Source organism: Phoca vitulina, unplaced genomic scaffold (assembly GCF_004348235.1).
Source record: "Phoca vitulina isolate PV1807 unplaced genomic scaffold, GSC_HSeal_1.0 scaffold92, whole genome shotgun sequence".
NCBI lineage: Eukaryota > Metazoa > Chordata > Mammalia > Carnivora > Phocidae > Phoca > Phoca vitulina.
In genome coordinates, this window is record NW_022589795.1 from 2,354,917 (window position 1) to 2,374,589 (window position 19,673).

The following is a 19,673-nucleotide window of genomic DNA, read 5'->3' on the forward strand; positions in this document are numbered from 1 at the left end:
AGGTTTCAGGACCCTGATGATAGAAAGCTAGTAAGCTCTCCCTGTGAAAAGTTCAGAGATATGAAGAGTTATCTCCACAGAGTGACTACTGACTGACTGATCGGTAGAGCACGCAACTCTGGATCTCGGGGTTGTGAGTTCGAGCCCCATGTTGGGTGTAGAGATTACTTAAAAAATAAATAAAAATTAAAAAAAAAAAAGTTGTCTCCATCCTTGAAACAGGAACTAGAAAAACTGAACTATATCACCTTCTGTCCATGAAGACATCAAGAAACTCACCATGTATCAGGGTATAAATGGAAAGGGTCATGTATAAGAAGAGGCTGGAACTTCAGACCAGTCATTGGTGGACGTAAAGGATTTACACTTTCTATTCACAGCAAGAACCCTTAGTTTAGGTATTAACATTTTAAAACCAGTCCAATAGCAGTTAAAGACCCTAGATTTTAGCAAAGGCACATATGAACCTATCTCATAAGAACTCCCCCCAAAATCCAGGATATAAGAAACTTCCACAGAATGAAAAGATGACAATCTAAATTGCAAGCCACACAAGGAGACAAATACTGTGAAAAAGTCAGGAGAAGCAACAAACTATAAAAACATATAATCGGGGTGCATGGGTGGCTCAGTTGTTGGGTGTCTGCCTTCGGCTCAGGTCATGATCCCAGCCGGGGTCCAGGGATCGAGCCCCGCGTCAGGCTCCCTGCTCTGCGGGAGGCCTGCTTCTCCCTCTCCCACTCCCCCTGCTTGTGTTCCCTCTCTCACTGCGTCTCTCTCTGTCAAATAAATAAATAAATAAAATCTTTAAAAAAAAAAAAAAAAGTCAGACATGTGGCACCTGGGTGGCTCAGTCAGTTACAAGTCTTAAGCGTCCAACTCTTAGGTTTCAGCTCAGGTCATGATCTTATGGGTTGTGGGATGGAGCCCCACGTCCTCTGCATTCAGTGGAGAGTCTGCTTCAAGATTCTCACTCTCTGCCCCTCCCCCCACTCTCTCTCTCTGACAAATAAATCTTTTTTTTTTTTTTTAAGATTTTATTTATTTGTCAGAGAGAGAGAGAAAGAGCACAAGCAGAGTCGGAGAAGCAGGCCCCCACTGAGCAAGGAGCCCGACTTGGGACTCAATCCCAGGGCCCTGGGATCATGACCTGAGCTGGAGGTAGATGCCTAACTGAATGAGCCACCCAGGTGTCCCTCAAATAAATAAATCTTAAAAAAAAAAAAAATGTTAGACATGTAACAAAATATATTTACAAATGTTAATTATGGAATATAGGTGGTTGGTATATGGGTATTAACTATACGGTTCTTTCCATTTTTCTGTATGCTCAATTTTCATAATAAAACATCAAAGAAAAGATCACTAAAATGAAAAATAAGTAAATGTAAGTTAGATACAGCTAGAAGAGAGAATCCTCTATACTATCTTCTATAAGCTCTATGTTTTTTCCTTTTACACAGATTATTTATGGTATGATTATTGTATTGTATAGTATTGTATGTATGGTCAAATATATAAGGGTCTGTCTTAATTCCTAGGTGTTTCATAAATTTTTTTTGCTATTACAAATGGTGACATTTTTGTAATGTTCATTTTTCTCTGTTGATATACAGACATATAAATTTAAATTTTTGATTCTGAAACTAGCATCCAGCTATCCTCTTACTAATTTATAATTTACCTGTAAATTCTTTCAGGTATCTATGTACGTAATCACACCTGCAAACAAAAACAGTTTTGTCTCTTCCTTTCATCTCTTATATCTTTATTTATTTGTTTCTGCCTGTCTACCTTACTGTGTTGCTTAGGACCTCCAGCACAATACTTAACAGAAACAATGAGAGCAGGCATCCTTGTTATCTCCCCATCCCAAAAGGAGAATTTTCAACTTTTAAATATTAAATACGATATCTCGTATATGGTTTCTGTAGACATTCTATCTGGTTAAGGAAGAAGATTCTTTATCAATATGGACAAGACTTTTCATAATGCATGAATGCAGAACTTTATATAATGCTTTTTTGGCATTTATTGAGATAGTCATATAGCTTTCTTCCTTTAATCCCTTAATGTGGTTGACTATATAGATTTGTAACATTAAATTAATCTTGTATTCTTTGCATAATTTGGTCATGATATATCCTGAATTGGTTCTGGTATTTGCTAGTGTTTTAAGATTTGCATCTGTTTTATAAATCAGAGTGTCATGTAAGTATCCTTCTTGTCAGGATTTAGCATCAAGGTGGTACTAGTCTCTCATAAAATGAGCTGGGAGTTTTTCTTTTCAATTCTCTGGAAGATTAGAAATTGTTGGTTAAGACTGAAGTTATTTCTTTTATGAATTTTGATAGAACTCACTAGTGAAGTTATTTGGGCTTTATGGAAAGACTTATTATATGGATTCAATTTATATAATAGGTACAGAATTACTGAAGTTTTCGATTTTTTTTTTAGTATACTTTACCAAGTTCTATTTCTTAGGAATTTATCCATTTAAATCTAATTTTTGCATTCACTGGCATGAAGTTAATAAAATTTTCATCTTTTAGTGCTGCCTACTACATCTGCAATGGTGTCTTCTCATTACTGATACTGGTTTTCTAAGTTCTTTTCTTTCTTAATATCACCACAAATACCTAAAAGAGCTAACTTTTGGCTTTGCTTTTTGTTTCATTTCTGTTAACCTTTATTATTTTTTATTATTTCTTTTCTTTTACATTCTTTGAGTTTACACTTTGCTATTCTTTTCCTAACTTCCTGAGAGAAATGTTTACTTCATTTTCTGCTTTCTCGAACATAGCATTTACGTATATTTGCTATCACATATGATACTGCTTTAGGTTATCCTACAAGTTTTGATAATGTATTATTTGTATCTTTCAGTCCAAAATATTTTCCAATTATCATTGTGCTTTTTTCTCTCACTGACTGGAAACTAAAACAATTTTCTCATAACCTAACAGGGCTTTTTCTATCTTTTATTTAAAAAACTGATTGCTAGGGGTGCCTGGGTGGCTCAATCGTTAGGCGTCTGCCTTCGGCTCAGGTCACAATCCCAGGGTTCTGGGATGGAACCCCATATCGGGCTCCCCGCTCAGTGGGAAGCATGGTTCTCCATCTCCCACTCCCCCTGCTGTGTTCCCTTCTCTTGCTGTCTCTGTCAAATAAATAAATAAAATCTTTAAAAAAAAAAAAAAAGGTGAAAAACTGATTGCTTTGTGGCTTAACCTGATTTCAGTTCTTCGAAATCTGTTGATACTTTGTTTATGACACGGGTTATGGTAGAAAATTTTGTTTAAATAAATAAATGTTCCATATATTTTCAAAATTTCTGATTTTCAAAGTGATTGGATTCATAGTTCTATATAACCAGTAGATGAAATCTGTTAATGTGTTATCCAAATCTTCCAAATGTCTTTGAATTTTTCTTCTACTTTTTAAATCAATTATTGAAAGAGATATAATAAAACTTCCCACTATTGTGGCAGATGTAACATTTCTTATAGTTCTGTTATTTTTATATTAGCTATTTTTTATGGTAAAACAGATTTTTAAAAATAAATCCCTTTTCCCTCTTCCCACTTTAAGGTTCATGACCAAAATCAGTTTCTATATGATAATCTTAACTAAGCCTATTTCTTACCTTCAAATTTACCTATGCTATAGTAGAGACTGGGCATAGTACATCTTGAAAGGCATCTTCCCTGGTCAGTCTATTTGAAAGCTGAAAGCTAACTTATAACATGGTCTAAACTGCAGTTTTCTGCAGTTTAAACTAATCCCTTAAAAAGGAAAACATTGATGTTCTCACTCTTTTTTTTTTTTTTTTTAGAGAGAGAGAGCAAGGGGGAAGGGGAGAGGAAGAGAGAGAATCTTAAGCAGGCTCCATGACTAATGCGGACACCGACACGGGGCTCAATCTCATGACCCTGAGATCATGACCTGAGCTGAAATCAAGAGTCGGTCGCTTAACTGACTGAGCCACCGAGGTGCCCCTCAATTTGTTATTCTTAAAATACCCTAGCGATTGAAAAACAAAAGTTTTGTCAATAGGTTCAAGTTCCCAAAGGACTCTTAAATAACAATTTTTACTGCTACTACTCCCTACTATGTACCACGCACTGTGTTTTCAGAGACTAATGCAATCATTCCAACAGACTTCTGAAGTGGGTCTTAGCGTTATAGTTTTTACAATAGCAATATAGGAAAGTAACAGAAACCTGAGGCCTACTACTAATTACTAATCATCACCAAAGATCAAACAAATGCTATCATCAACAGAGATCCTTTTCACCAAAATGAGTATCTCTTTCAGTGTGAGCACGCAACATGCAAAAATGGCTTCATTCAAGTACCTTATACTTCTGTCTCAATTCTTCTGTGTCTTCTTTTTCTACTTCTAGGACACGGCGCCGTTCGGTAGCATCTTCAGCATAATCAAGCTTAATAAAAATAGATATAATTAGTCTTAATTCCTAAAGTACCCCAATTAGCCATTAAAAAGTCATTTGCACAACTACAGTATTGCATGAAAATAAAAACTTCATATTATACTCAGCTACCTCTTACTTTATTGTTCCCCTACAGAGAAAATGTGTACAAAATAACCAATTAATCTTTCCATGCTGGTGGTTCCCAACAGGCACATTTTCTGATGATAACAGACTTTACTTCTATGTTCAGTGCGAAAGAATTAGGAGTAAATGGAGAAAATATTTTAGGCAATGAAAAGAAGGCATCACAGATAACAGCTGCACACAGGGGCACAGCTTCTACCACGGCAAGTATTTTCAGAGTTGAACAAACCTGCCTAATGAAATGTGCACCAGGATCTGGGTTTTAAGTCTGATCCTGCCTTGTGGCATAACCCTGGGCAAAACATTCAACTTCCTTATGCCCCTGTTAAAACAGGGGCATTATCTATCACCTACCTGCCTCAAAGCCAGCACTAAATGAGAATGTAAAATATATTTTTAAATTTCCAAAGAAAAATACTAAAACTACATTCTATCTAATAAGTGTATTCTTGTACTGGCATCTGAATTTGGAATTAATACCAATTTTAAATACACCATTTTAAAAAAAATTAGCTAACAAGATCAATTTACCTCCATTTCCATGCGACCCATGCCCATGACATCATACTTGACAACAATCGGAATGGGATCTGTTCTCCCTGTAACAGGAACACATAATCCAGGTAAGAGGCAAAGCTAAGCCAACAGTTCACTTTATACATTGGGTTTGAGTGGTTAGAGATCTTGCCTTGGAGTGCAGAGACCAGAAAGCTACAGTGAACCAAACACAAGCCATTCTCACAGCTTACAACCAAACCTACCTCTCCCAGTTTAAGCCCAACTAACCACCTTGGTTGACATTCCAGTTGGGGAAAATTCCAGATTACTATGACAAAATTAAATAAGTAATGCAAAGCACTTCTAAGCAATGGCACCAGGAGATTTAAAATCAAAAACTTTAGAAATTGCTTTTTAAAATGATCCCCAAATAACTTTCCATCAAGAATCATTTCACTCTTACAGTCCACTGACATCCTCCCACACACACTTTTAAAACTAGTAATAAATATCTCAACTGACATGCTTAAACTTAAAAAAAAAAAAAAAAGCACGGTTTCAAACATGATACAGGAAAACTCTGTAATTGCAATTCAGCATGTTTAATATTTTTTTTGTTTTCAACAATTAACTGGGGCTGCAACAAAATTTAAATAAAAAGCAACAGTTAGTTGCCCTTTGGTCTGTCAGAATTTGTCCTTAGGGACAAAAAATTGTTTTACTTTTAAACTGGTGCTCTGAGGTCTCATTTTCCAGAGTGGATTTAACACTGGCTGTGACAATCGGTAAGCTGTGAAAAGGACTAGTTGCGAAGAAAATTGACTTTAAACTAATCAATCTATGCTGGAGATTTTTAAAAATGTATATTTAATCCACTCATAACCAGCCAAACAAAGCAAAATGGGGCAGACAAGCACTTTACTACCACAGCTGTTTTACATCACAACTTGCGCTGTTTATTGTGATGTAAGCCCACTGAAAAGAGGACTGACTTACCTTATCCGCTGTACACCTTTAGTGAAAAAACACAATGTTTACTTCCCTCATCATTTCACTCAGGCTGGTGTAAACAATTGTTTTTTTGTTTGTTTTTTTGTGTTTTTGTTGTTGTTGTTATACACACATATGTATTATACCTTTGGGCTAAAAGTTGAGTTTTGTCAGGCTAAATCTGAGGCATTACCAAAACCAATCAGAAAAAAATAAATGCCATATTCATGACTAGGCTTGGTCCTGGAGAAGAAACAAGAAACTGTTTTCAAAGTGACTGGCAACCACTTATATCCAGTTGCTCCATATATATATATATTTAATTTTTGTCTTTAAAACATAATGAAAAACAAATTCAGAAGTTTACTAATCACCAGTATCCCATTATAGTTTTCAAACAATAAATAAGGAGATAATTAGGAATAATTATTACAGTGAAAGTTTAAGTTAATAAAGATACTTTTATGCCAGGGAAAAAAAAAGGACAAAAGTTCTAAAATACAGCCTTCTTTTAGAAACTATCAAAGACTGCCAGTTAAACAAAATGAAAATGCATACTACCTTATGCCCAATGGTATAATAAATAAGCAGTGACTGCAATCTTTAGCAAAAGGACCAAATTAAAGACAGGTTATAAAAATGACTTCCTAGGTGCAATATCACTTTCATAACGTCTCAATCAGGGATTTACTGGTAAAATACACAAATGCTCCAATGAAAGAATTGAAAAGAAATGTCAAAGGAATTTACTTTTTTTGGTTTTGGTTTCTTTTTTGGTCTGTCAGAATTTGTTTTGCAAGAATCAAGAAAGTTTTGGTACAAATTCATTACCTCTGTAAACCCCTGTTTATAAACTCTGCATTAGTACTTTTGCCTTCTAAGGCAGTCAAAGTTTGTTTTAATTTACTTATAAATTGCAGTAGCAAGTGCTAGTGCCCATTACATTGTGGGAAAATCAAGTTTTTGACAGTATTAGAATTTAATATTTTAACTGATTTTTTTTGGCAGTTCTAACACAAACAGATACATCCCTTCTTAACAGTACCCTTTAATGAACAAGGATCAGACAAGTTGCATAAGGAAAGGAAAGGAAAATGAAAAAGACCAAGCAGAAGGATGAAGGCTACAACAGAGAAAGTAAGCCTAACATATTGGTGCACTGATGACAAAAGGAGTAATTCAGTCTGAAAATAAAAAATTACCACTGCTAAGTTTACCATCACCACAACAAGTCCAGGATCATAATGCTGTAAAAAAGAAACACCATTTGTTAGGCAGAAACCATTAGGGTAGGAAATAGGCCTTCTAGCAGGCAGATGGGAAGGGGTAAAGTAACAATTGGTTTGTCCCTCCCCCAATTTCAGCTGAAGAAGAGGAAGGACACTTTGTGCTACAGCAGTTGTTTTCACATTGGTTGGCCCAGGGTGTGAGATTTGTGCACTGCTACTTGAGAACATGTACAACCTCCTCTTTAATAATTCGGCTGGGGCGGGGGGGGGGGGGCTGTTAAAGCGAGAGAACTAGCTCTAGCTTCCAATTTCTAATTTAACTATTCATTCTGGTAAATCAGTATTCAGGGCCCAAGCTGGGACTTCTCCTTAAAGAAATAACATCAAAGATAGATCAACTGGACAGTGATCAAGTCATTTCCTTCACTAAAAGAACTCTAAGAGGATTTGTGGGTTGGGAAGGGAGTCATCAAGACCTTGTTAAAAATATATAAGTAAAAGGTCTGGAAAATAACCTTTTACACTAAGTGCTTAGAAAACTTATGTATATTTGAGTTCTGTTATGAATGAATAAAACCCCTGAAGTAGCTTTCCTTAGAAATTTGTTTCTTTTTAATGAAGTCTTCCCAGGCTTGCCAGCCAACATCTTTCTTTCTGCATACAACAAAGCCAAGCTTTGAAGGAGACCAAGAACTCCAGAGAAAGTGGCATCGAAATGGCTGTCACATTTATAATTAGTCCACTCAGAAGTAACTCATCACAGAAAATAAACATTCTGGCTTTAAAAATAATCTGAAGGTATTACAATAACATTGTTTGGTGACAGAGGGGAACTACTCTTATTGTGGTGAGCACGGAGTACTGTACAGAACTGCTGAATGATGTACACCTGAAACTATTAACACCGTATGTTAATCATATTTCAATTAAAAAAATATATAGGGGTGCCATGCTGGCTTAGTCGGTGGAGCATACGACTCTTGATCTCGGGGTCATGAATTGAAGCCCCACCTTGGGCACAGAGCTTACTTATAAAATATATATACGACAACAACAACAAAAAAAACCCAAACAAAAAACAATCTGAAGATGACAGTATTGTCTGGGCCAAGCAGTAATTTCTTTCCCTTATTAAAGAGGCTCCAGACGAAGGAAAACTACTGGGAAAGGACACAGAACATATAATACAGGAAGAGACTGCTTAAAAAAAACAAAACAAAAACAAACAAAACAAAACAAAAACCTCTCAATTTATTCATTTGTGATTAATGATAAATTCCATCATAAAGAACACCATTGTGGAACACCTGAATAATAACTTATAGTGGTCACGTTTCAAAAGGTAGATAGGAACCAAATGTTTGCTAATATGATATTCTCTAGAAAACTCAACTTTTTTTATTTACTTATTTATTTATTTATTTAAGATTTTATTTATTTGCGAGAGAGAGAATGAGAGACAGAGAGCATGAGCGGGGGGAGGGTCAGAGGGAGAAGCAGACTCCCTGCTGAGCAGGGAGCCTGATGTGGGACTGGATCCCGGGACTCCAGGATCATGACCTGAGCCGAAGGCAGTCGCTTAACCAACTGAGCCACCCAGGCGCCCAACTTTTTTTTTTTTTTAAAGATTTTATTTATTTATTGACAGAGAGAGACACAGCGAGAGAGGGAATGCAAGCAGGGGGAGTGGGAGAGGGAGAAGCAGGCTTCCCGCTGAGCAGGGAACCCGATGTGGGACTCGATCCCAGGACCCCAGGATCGTGACTTGAGCTGAAGGCAGACACTTAACGACTGAGCCACCCAGGTGCCCCCAAAACTCAACTTCTTTTTAAAAAATAAATTGAACTAGGGGTGCCTGGGTGGCTCAGTCGTTAAGTGTCTGCCTTCGGCTCAGGTCATGGTCCCGGGGTCCTGGGATCAAGTCCCACATCGGGCTCCCTGCTCAGCAGGGGGCCTACTTCTCCCTCTCCCACTCCCCCTGCTTGTGTTTCCCTCTCTCGCTGTCTCTCTCTCTGTCAAATAAATAAATAACATCTTTAAAAAAAAAATAAAAAATTTTTAAAGGGACGCCTGGTTGGCTCAGTTGGTTGGGCGTCTGCCTTCGGCTCAGGTCATGATCCCAGGGTCCTGGGATCGAGCCCCGCATCAGGCTCCCTGCCCAGTGAGGAGTCTGCTTCTCTGCCCCTCTCCCTGCTTGTACTCTCTCTCTCTCAAATAAATAAACATTAAAAATTTTTAAAATTAAATTAAAATTTAAAAAATTAAAAATAAAAATACACAAAATTCAATTAAAAATAAAATAAAATAAACTGAACTAAATCCAGGTTCCCTACTTCTTTGTTTCCTTTAAAGGAATAAAGTATTTCTTAAAATTCATTGAATTAAGAACTTTTTGTTGTTTATTTCACTCCAAAGGATACTTCCACCAGAACACTAAACACTTTCCTTCTAAGAAATTGCCCTCCTCAGCCAAAGATCAATAAATATTAGGACTGTGATCTGGCCAACTGGAGAAGGGGAGGGAAAAAAAAAAAAAAGAAAGAAAGAAAACATACCAGGATCTAGAATATACCAATACCAGTGTATTCATGTGATGGAAAAAAAAAAAGAATATTCGTATTTTCGAAATCAAAACCTTAAATATATATACAAATACTGAATCATTATGTAGTATACCTGAAACTAATATTTTGTATGACAAGTACACCTCAGCAAAAAAAAGTATATATTAATTTAAATATTAATTTAATTTATTTATTTGAGAGAGAGCAAGCGAGCATGAGCGGGAAGGGGGCTGCAGCAGCAGGTAGAAGGAGAGGGAGAAGCAGGCTCCCCACTGCGCAGGGAGCCCGACGCTGGGCTCGATCCCAGGACCTCCGGATCCTGACCTGACCTGAAGCTGAAAGCAGACGTTTAACTGACTGAGCCACCCAGGTGCCCCCCAGTCAAAATTTTTTTAAGGAGAAGAAAAAAACTTTGTTTCATTAACCAACCCGAATTGTACTTTGTATATTTTAAAAGGTAGTTTTACTTCTATAATGACAAAAGTACTAAAATGTGCATATATAAATATGCATCTCTCGCTAAAATGTGAAACTATTACGACTTATCATTACTGAAGAGAAAATTAGGCCAAATATAAAAATTCACTGACTACAGCCACCTTGTTTCTGAGAAAATCCCTCATGAGTCAGTTTTGATTTGAAAATAATTAAAGATATACTAATCTATAAAACTGGCCCAAAGAATTGGATTGAAGAGAAATACTTTTTTTTTTTTTTTTTAAGATTTTATTTATTTGACAGAGAGAGACAAAGTGAGAGAGGGAACACAAGCAGGGGAAATAGGAGAGGGAGAAGCAGGCTTCCCGCCAAGCAAGGAGCCCGATGTGGGGCTCGATCCCAGGACCCTGGGATCATGACCTGAGTCGAAGGCAGACGCTTAACGACTGAGCCACCCAGGTGCCCCAGAGAAATACTTTTTTGAGAAACGCTACTTTTAGAGACAAACTCCAGGAATAGAACAATTGGGAAGAAAATATTAAAGAACGACCATAATTTGGTAAACAGCCACACTTCAAAATCATGATTTCCCTATAGAAACAAATTAGAAATCAAGAAGCTTTCAAAGTGATTAAAATACTGGTTGGACAGTCAATAGATAGAAGAACACCTCAATTTCTTTCTGCTGCCTTTCCCCTTAGTAAGACTGATTCAACAACAAATATTCATTACAAATATTTATTGAACTGCTACTACACTGTTGGGAGGCATTGGGCATATGGCAGTGATCAACACAAAGTTCTAAACCCCCACTACCAATAATTAGACAAAATAATCTTACCAACTTAAATTTCTGGCATGGGATGGGGGGAACAGAAAATTTATAGGGCCAACGCATATACCTGAAAACACTTAAAAATATCTGATGTTCTCTTAAGATGTCTAAAATATTGTTTTAAAAGACTGATCCTAATGAAGCAGAAATATAAAAGCCATCAAAGTCACAATATCTACTTCCAAAAGGCCACTAAACTGATTAAGACCGAGAGCCTGTCCTGACATCTTTAAATCTATTTATTTCTTACTTTTAGAAACTCAAAGAGATGTATGAAATATGCTCTGATTTGCAAAACTATTCAAAACAGGACTCTTAGTAAGCTATGTTAATGCATTTAAATATAATTTCATTTATTAAAACAATGATTACACACAACTCACAGAAACACTGAGTAAAAAATGGTACATCTATTTCCATGCCAAAGCATCACTTTTGCAAATTTCTCCTGAAAATAACAGTCTTCAGTACTGTAAAAACAATGATTACTTTCAGCATCATTAAGTATTTTTTCTTAGTACCTATAATATGATAAATGCTACCTTCCTGAAACACTAACTGGAAACATCAAGCACATTAACTATTCCTTACAAGTTTCTAAGTTGTTTTTTTTTTTATTTTATTCATTTATTTGAGAGAGAACAAGAGAGAGAGAGAGAAAGCACAAGCAGGAGGAGAGAGAGAAGCAGGCTCCCCACTGAGCAGGGAGCTGGACACGGGGCTTGATTCCAGGACCCCAAGCTCATGACCTGAGCAGAAGGCAGACGCTTAACTGACTGAGCCACCCAGACACACGCAGAGTTCCTAAGGTTAAAAAAAAAAAAAAAGACTTCCTACTCAACAGAATTCAAATTCTCCAGTACAGAACTAACCATATTCTTGTCATAGCCAGTTTAGTGATCTATACAACAGCCAGATTAATTTGATTTTCAAATACAGATGTTTTTTAAGGGCACAGAAATTTAACTGTGACCTAAAGGAATCTCCATCCTTCCATCTTACCAGGGTATCAAATCTGGCTTTCCATGATAAAACAGTTCAGTTTTAATCACATAGCCTAATATTACTAAACAAGGACAGAGAAGAGGCAAAAAGGCATTACCAATGAACATGTTATGGAATCAGAATGTTACACCTGAAAAGGATATCTCTTCAAGGATGACATGAGATACTCAAGCCCTTAGAAGAGATTAATAAAGGGAGTTCGTGAGGTGATTTCAATTAAAAAAAAAATCACCTAAAGAAAAATCATACTTTTACTCCAAATAAGATTTTTTTTAGCTTAAATTATATCAACTCACTGAAGGCGGTCTCATACTAACCATAATGCAAAGATCAATTTATTTTTTAAATGGGAAAATCAGCTTAATAAATATAATTTCAGGGGGACCCCTGGGTGCCTCAGTCAGTTAAACATCAGACTGACTCTTCATTTTGGCTCAGGTTGTGATCGCAGGGTCGTGAGATCAAGCCCCGCATCAGGCTCCACGTTAGGCATGAGCCTGCTTGGGATCCTCTCTCTCTCCATCTGCCCCTCCCCCCACCCTGCCCATGCAGGTACACATTCTTGCTCTCTGAAAACAAAACAAAACCAAACCATACATACATACAATTTCAGGTTAAAATAACCCCAAAAGACATGGGGCTCAGGGTGAAAGGGAAAAATACTAGGTCCCTATTTAAAAAAAAAATGTTGGGTAACACTTCTATGCCCTGAGTTTTACTTATGTTTGTATCCCGAGTAACTGACACAGTATCTGGGATAGGGTGGTGTTCAATTAAAAAGCATTTGTTGACTCAAAAGAATGAACATGTACATAGTGGGTCTAGAACTTGTTCAGGTCCATATATTTAGTCATCATAGTGCTTTCTGCTTCACGCCATGAAATTCTGATAATTTAACTGTCTTGTAGGGGCGCCTGGGTGGCTCAGTCGTTGGGCGTCTGCCTTCGGCTCAGGTCATGATCCCAGGGTCCTGGGATCGAGCCCCGCATCGGGCTCCCCGCTCCGCGGGAAGCCTGCTTCTCCCTCTCCCATTCCCCCTGCTTGTGTTCCCTCTCTGGCTGTGTCTCTCTCTGTCAAATAAATAAATAAAATCTTTAAAAAAAAAAAAAAAAAAAAAAATTTAACTGTCTTGTAATCAAGTAATTGTTTCATCAAAAAGAACATAAGGCTATATTATCCAGGCCATATCTCAAAAAATATGTAAGGTATCATAAAGAAATATTTGAATTTTGCAGTACTGTTCATTAGAGACTTGTTCAATTTGTTTTATCTACTGTCATTTGTTAGCAATCAAAAAAGCAGGCATCACACGTTTAAGGAGTTAGACAGACTTAAGGCTCACTTCAGTATTTTTTAAGCTTATTTATTTACTTAAGTAATCTCTACATCCAACATGGGGCTCAAATTCACAACCTGAGATCAAGAGTCACATGGTATTCTGACTACGCCAGTCAGGCACCCTGGCTCACTTCAATTCTCAGAAAGTTTAGAGTGGAAAATATCTGAGTAGAGAATATTTGGGAGAGTTATGTAGATAGTAGCCAATCCTACGGCATTGTAATAACCCAACAATCCAACACCTTCTTAGAGCTGTATTCTCTTACTATTGGTTAATAAGCTTTCCATTACTACACTGAGAATTTTTTACTATTCCAGGATCCCTCAATAACCCAAAAAAGACTTTCCAGCTTCATTTAAACTGCTTCACCTTTACTTTCCACATTAACCCTCTCCCTAGTTGATCTTTACTTATTTTTTTTTTTTTTTTAAGATTTTATTTATTTACTTGACAGAGAGAGACACAGCGAGAGAGGGAACACAAGCAGGGGGAGAGGGAGAGGGAGAAGCAGGCCCCCCACCGAGCAGGAAGCCCGATGCAGGACCCTGGGACCACGACCCGAGCCGAAGGCAGACGCCCAACGACTGAGCCACCCAGGCACCCCTATTTTTTTTTTCCTATACTTTTCTAGGTAATCCCTAAAAAGGCTGGGCTACAAAATCTCAGGTCTCCAATAAGAAATAATTTCTAACCACTTGTGTCACCTTTGACAGCCAGAGCCTGAGTCTCAGTAGCCTACCCTGCAAAATGGATATTATCCTCACTTTCAGGTTTGGTATGCAGATCAAGATATAACTATAGAAGATGCTTTGGAAACCATAAATCACCATGTAGGATGTTGAACTCTACACCAATTATCTCCTTAAGGCTTCAGAAAATTTTTTAAAATAAAAAAATTTTAAAAAGAAATTTTTTCCTTTCATTTCCAAATTTGGCATTTTTTTTTTTAAGATTTTATTTATTTATTTGAGAGAGAGAGAGAGAGAAAGCACAGGAGAGGGGGGAGGGTCAGAGGGAGAAGCAGACTCCCTGCCGAGCAGGGACCCCGATGCAGGACTCGACCCAGGGACTCCAGGATCATGACCTGAGCCGAAGGCAGTCGCTTAAGCCACTGAGCCACCCAGGCGCCCCAAATTTGGCATTTTTTAAAATAAAATGAATGATACTCTAAAATAGAAGCTGTGACAAATTATAATGTTTTACATGCAATTTGGTGATAATGAAACAACTCTATTTACAGATGGGAGAAAGTTATTATCCAGGATCAAAACCAAAGAATCATCCAAAAATGTTTCCCATATACCATTCCATTAACAAAATGAGACTGAGTATGAAAAGCAATGTTACATAAATATTAAATCCAAGCCAAAAGAATGAACCTAAAGAAGCGTAATTTTAGGGGCACCTGGGTGGCTCCGTCGGTTAAGTGGCTGCCTTTGGCCCAGGTCATGATTCCAGGGTCCTGGGATGGAGCCCCACATCAGGCTCCCTGCTCAGTGGGGAGTCTGCTTCTCCCTCTCCCTCTGCCCCTTTCCCCTGCTCGTGCTCTCTTGCACTCTCAAATAAATAAAATCTTTTAAAAAAATAATAATAATTTCAACAAAACCTTCTCCAAATTAAATATATAGTTCAAATCATCTAAGAAAATATATTTAGCCTAAACAAAATTGAATAACCATTGTCAAGATGTTCACTATTTTACTATTATTGTCACCTGGAAGACAATAGCAGCTATATGTGTACTGAATAGCAAGATACTAATCCATAGTGTGTCAAATTTGTAATAGATGAAGTCCACATGGAATTTAAGAATAAATTCAGAATGTCAAGTAGATTGAAATTACTAAAAAATCCCCCTGATTTCCTTCAGAGTCTCTGCTAAGAGTCCAGAGATCCTAGGCCATCCTTAGAATTTTTTTTTTTTACAGTTCTAAAAATCTATGATTCCATACAGCTTTGAAAGCAATTTTGTCTCTTCCTAGTTCCTATTTCTCAAATATTGGTTCACTAGTGAATATATTTTCAAATATTTCTACTTGATTGGACTATTCTACTTACAAGAAATCATTATCACTACATACTCTATATTGCTTTTTATCTTATATTTTTAAAAGATTTTATTTATTTATTTGACAGAGAGACAGCGAGTGAGCACAAGCAGGGGGAGCAGCAGGCAGAGGGAGAGGGAGAAGCAGGCTCCCCACCGAGCAGGGAGCCCGAAGCGGGGCTCAATCCCAGGACCCTGGGATCATGACCTGAGCTGAAGGCAGCCGCTTAACGGACTGAGCCACCCAGATACTCCTGTATTGCTCATTTTAAAAGTCTCTTGGAGGGGCGCCTAGGTGGCGCAGTCCCTTAAGCATCAGACTCTTTGGTTTCAGCTAGGTCGTGATCTCAGGGTCCTGAGATCAAGCTCCCAGATGGGCTCCATGCTCAGCACCAAGTCAGCTTGAGACTCTCTCTCCTCTACCCCCCACCCCCCGGCATTCTCTCTAAAATAAATAAATCTTAAAAAAAAAAAAAAGTTTCTTGGACACTCACTTTCTTGCCTAAGTAAGAAATCCAGTTTCTACGTGAACCAGTTTCCTTTATAACAACGCAATTTAAAAAAAAAATTACGCAAATTAACCTAGGCCAAGAAGTCCATAATACGGTAGGAAACAATGTAAATCAGGCTAAGGATAATACTATTAAGAAAAATAAACAGCGGGACGCCTGGGTGGCTCAGTCGTTAAGCGTCTGCCTTCGGCTCAGGTCATGATCCCAGGGTCCTGGGATCGAGTCCCGCATCAGGCTCCCTGCTCCGCGGGGAGCCTGCTTCTCCCTCTGCCTCTGTCTCTCTCTCTCTCTCTCTCTCTCTCCGTCTCTCATGAATAAATAAATAAAATCTTAAAAAAAAAAAAAGAAAAATAAACAGCATTACACTAATTCAGACCCAAAATCACTAATACATTTTAGATGAGTAAAAGAACCAACTGTCTACCCTACTTGCTGTAGTGAAAGTATTTTCTCAGAAGTTTATTTCATTCACATGGCTCAGAGCAAATTCTTTGGGGGAGCTTGTTTAAAATGTAATCTGGGGCACCTGGGTGGCTCAGTTGGTTAAGTGTCCGATTCTTGATCTTGGCTAAGATCTCAATTTCACAGTTTTGAGTCGAAGCCCTGTGTTGGGCTCCACGCTGGGCACGAGGCCTACTTAAAAAAAATAAATAAAAAATAAAAAGCAAAAATAAAAATGTAATTTCCTGAACCCCACTCCAGACCTGCTGAATTGTGCTGGTTGGGAATCTACATTTTTAACAAGCACCCAAGGTGATTCTGTGGCTCATTTAAGTTTGAAACCACTAAGTCTAACGGAAAAAGTACTGGAGTAGAGGTCAGAAGACTTGTGCATTTATAAACACAGCTCATAGCCTTAGCAGTCTGACCACGGATAAATACTTAAGTTTCTCAATCTATTAAGTGGCATTATCTCCCACTTTACATATTGAGGAGGAAAATGAGATTGAATACAGGTATAAAACTTATACACCATCATGTTCAATTCCCTAAACCTCCAAATCTTTTTAAAATATAGGTACACTGAGGGTATAGCAAGGAAACACTGCTTACTAGTTACAGAGCTCAAACTCAGGTCAAATTTCAAATGAGATCATAAAGTGGTAACCTAAAGTGGGTCAAATCTAAGTCTTCCATATGTTTTGTTTATCCCAAATTATTTTAAACTTTTTTTTTTAAAGATTTTATTTATTTATTTGACAGAGAGATAGAGAGAGAGGGAATACAAGCAGGAGGAGTGGGAGAGGGAGAAGCAGGCCTCTCACTGAGCAGAGAGCTTGATGCGGGGCTCGATCTCAGGACCCTGCGATCATGACCTGAGCCAATGGCAGACGCTTAACGACTGAGCCACCCAGGTGCCCCTCAAATTATTTTAAACTTTGAGCCAATATTTGTCAAGTAGGAAACTGACCAAAAAAGATCTAGATTTCTGGGTCCTTTTAAAAAATTCAGAAGCTCTGGGGTACCTGGGTGGCTCAGTCAGTTGAGCTTCTGACTCCTCTGATTTTGGCTCAGGTAGTGATCTCTGCGATCGACCCTCATGTGGGGCTCTGCACTCAGTGGGGAGTCTGCTTGAGATTCTCTCTCTCCCTCTCCCCTGCCCCCCACCCACGTGTGTGCACTCTCTCTCAATCGCTCTAACAAATACACCTTTTAAAAAAAAAGGCACTTGGGTGGCTCAGCAGGTTAAGCATCTGCCTTCGCCTCACGTAGGATCAAGCCCCACATCAGGCTCCCTGCTGAGCAGGGAGCCTGCTTCTCCCTCTTCCTTTGTAGTGCTCTCACTCTCTCTCTCAAATAAATAAAATCTTTTAAAAAAAGCTTAGAAGTGCCAGCAGAGAAATATAAAGTATAAGAAATTGAAAAAAAGGGATGGGGTGCCTGGGTGGCTCAGTCGTTAAGCGGCTGCCTTTGGCTCAGGTCGATTGAGATCGAGCCCAGCGTCGGGCTCCCTGCTCAGTGGGGAGCCTGCTTCTCCCTCTGCCTGCTGCTTCCCCTACTTGTGCTTTCTCTAATAAATAAAATCTTAAAAAGGAAGGAAGGAAGGAAGGAAGGAAGGAAGGAAGGAAGGAAGGAAAAGGGAAGAAATTAGAATATAAGACAGAAGTTATAGTATTCCCCCACGCCCTGGAGACCTATTACCAACCATCCCTAAAAATATGGCCAAAGTTCTTAAAACTCGATCTAGCCTTAAGTTTCTAGTAACTTTATACAAATTTACGTTAATCATGAATAATATATGTAACTACTTTAAGAGCCTTAAGAAAAAAAATCACATTCACAGGTATCTCTAATTTTTTTGGCCAGAATAACTGCTGTGTATTTCAATTCTGTAATACTTGCATTTCTCTACACCATCATATCTTTCCAGAACAGAGAAGTGAGCCGCCACAGACTTTAGGTACACTACAGCATACTGATTAAAAGCATAGTTTTGGCACCACTATTCTACCACTTATTTGCTATAAGGTCTTGGGCAAAGCATTGCTCATAATGTCAATTTCCTTATCTAAAAAACAGGAATGGTATCTACCTGAAAGAGGATTTAAATTAGATAATCCACATGCAAGCACTCACTGAACACTTAATAAATGCTAGTGGCTATTATAAAGGACTAACACTAAACCCAGTGAACAAGAGCTTGCCAGTCAGACATATGCATGAACTAACTACAGACTGTGCTTCTTGGCTGATTTGTTTTATCATCCTTCATATCTGTATCTTCTTTTCCATTTCCATTGCCATCACTCTATTCTAAGTCCTCATCAACCATACCCAGACAACTTTCTAAACAGTCTTTCATTCATCTTCAGACATACTTTGATCATACTAGTATTTAACTTCTACCAAAGATGTCCTGGTTGGTGTATTGGAAAGAACAACAGATCACAAATCAGAGAATTTGGAGCTGGGTTTCAGCACTATCACAAAGACATTGTGAAACCCTAAACCTAAATTTCTCCATCTGTAAAATTAATTTTAGATAAAATTATCTTTAATATCTTTTTCCTATAAAAGTCTCTCCTCCGATCAAAAAGTGCCTTTGCTTACAAAATAAAGTTCTAAATTGGAACAGTATTAAAACCTTCTGCATTCAGTGTGGGTAGGTAAAAGCATAGTTTTGAAATGCAAAAAAACCAAGGTTTGAATTCTGATACTGTCATTTACTGGTTGCTTTTTCTTGCGCAGCTTACTAATAAGCTTCTCTAAGCCTCAGTTTCTTCTGCAAAATAAAAACAGCAATTATCTCACAGACTTATAATAATTAAATATTTGTTAAGTGCTTAGCACATAGTGAACACTCAATAAGTATCTGGTTTGTGCCTATTCAAACCAGTTCCCCATCACTGCCTTCTACTTATGGTTTCCAAACTGCTCTTGGAAACCTAAAACTCTGCTTCATAATTTTTTTTTTTAAGATTTTATTTATTTATTTGACAGAGAGAGAGACAGAGAGAGAGAGAACACAAGCAGGGAGAGTGGAGAGGGAGAAGCAGGCTTTCTGCAGAGCAGGGAGCCTGATGCGGGGCTCGATCCCAGGATCCCGGGATCATGACCTGAGCCGAAGGCAGACGCTTAACGACTGAGCCACCCAGGCGCCCCTAAAACTCTGCTTCAACCAAAACAACTGTGTCA

At 37.9% G+C, this 19,673-nt stretch overlaps 1 protein-coding gene across 6 annotated transcripts in view; it reads right to left on the minus strand.

Annotated features, from left to right (window-relative positions):
• GPATCH8 (G-patch domain containing 8) overlaps positions 1–19,673 on the minus strand; it is a 116,686-nt gene that overhangs the window by 47,181 nt on the left and 49,832 nt on the right. For 3 of the 6 annotated variants that reach the window (XM_032396662.1, XM_032396664.1, XM_032396661.1), the window contains 2 exons: positions 5,112–7,315; positions 4,359–4,445 (listed from right to left, as the gene is read on the minus strand). In XM_032396662.1, coding sequence (XP_032252553.1) covers positions 4,359–4,445; positions 5,112–5,138 — 114 coding nt within the window. In that variant the 5' untranslated portion in view covers positions 5,139–7,315. The remainder of the gene's footprint in view (positions 1–4,358; positions 4,446–5,111; positions 7,316–19,673) is intronic. The other 3 variants (XM_032396660.1, XM_032396659.1, XM_032396663.1) reach the window with 2 other exon arrangements.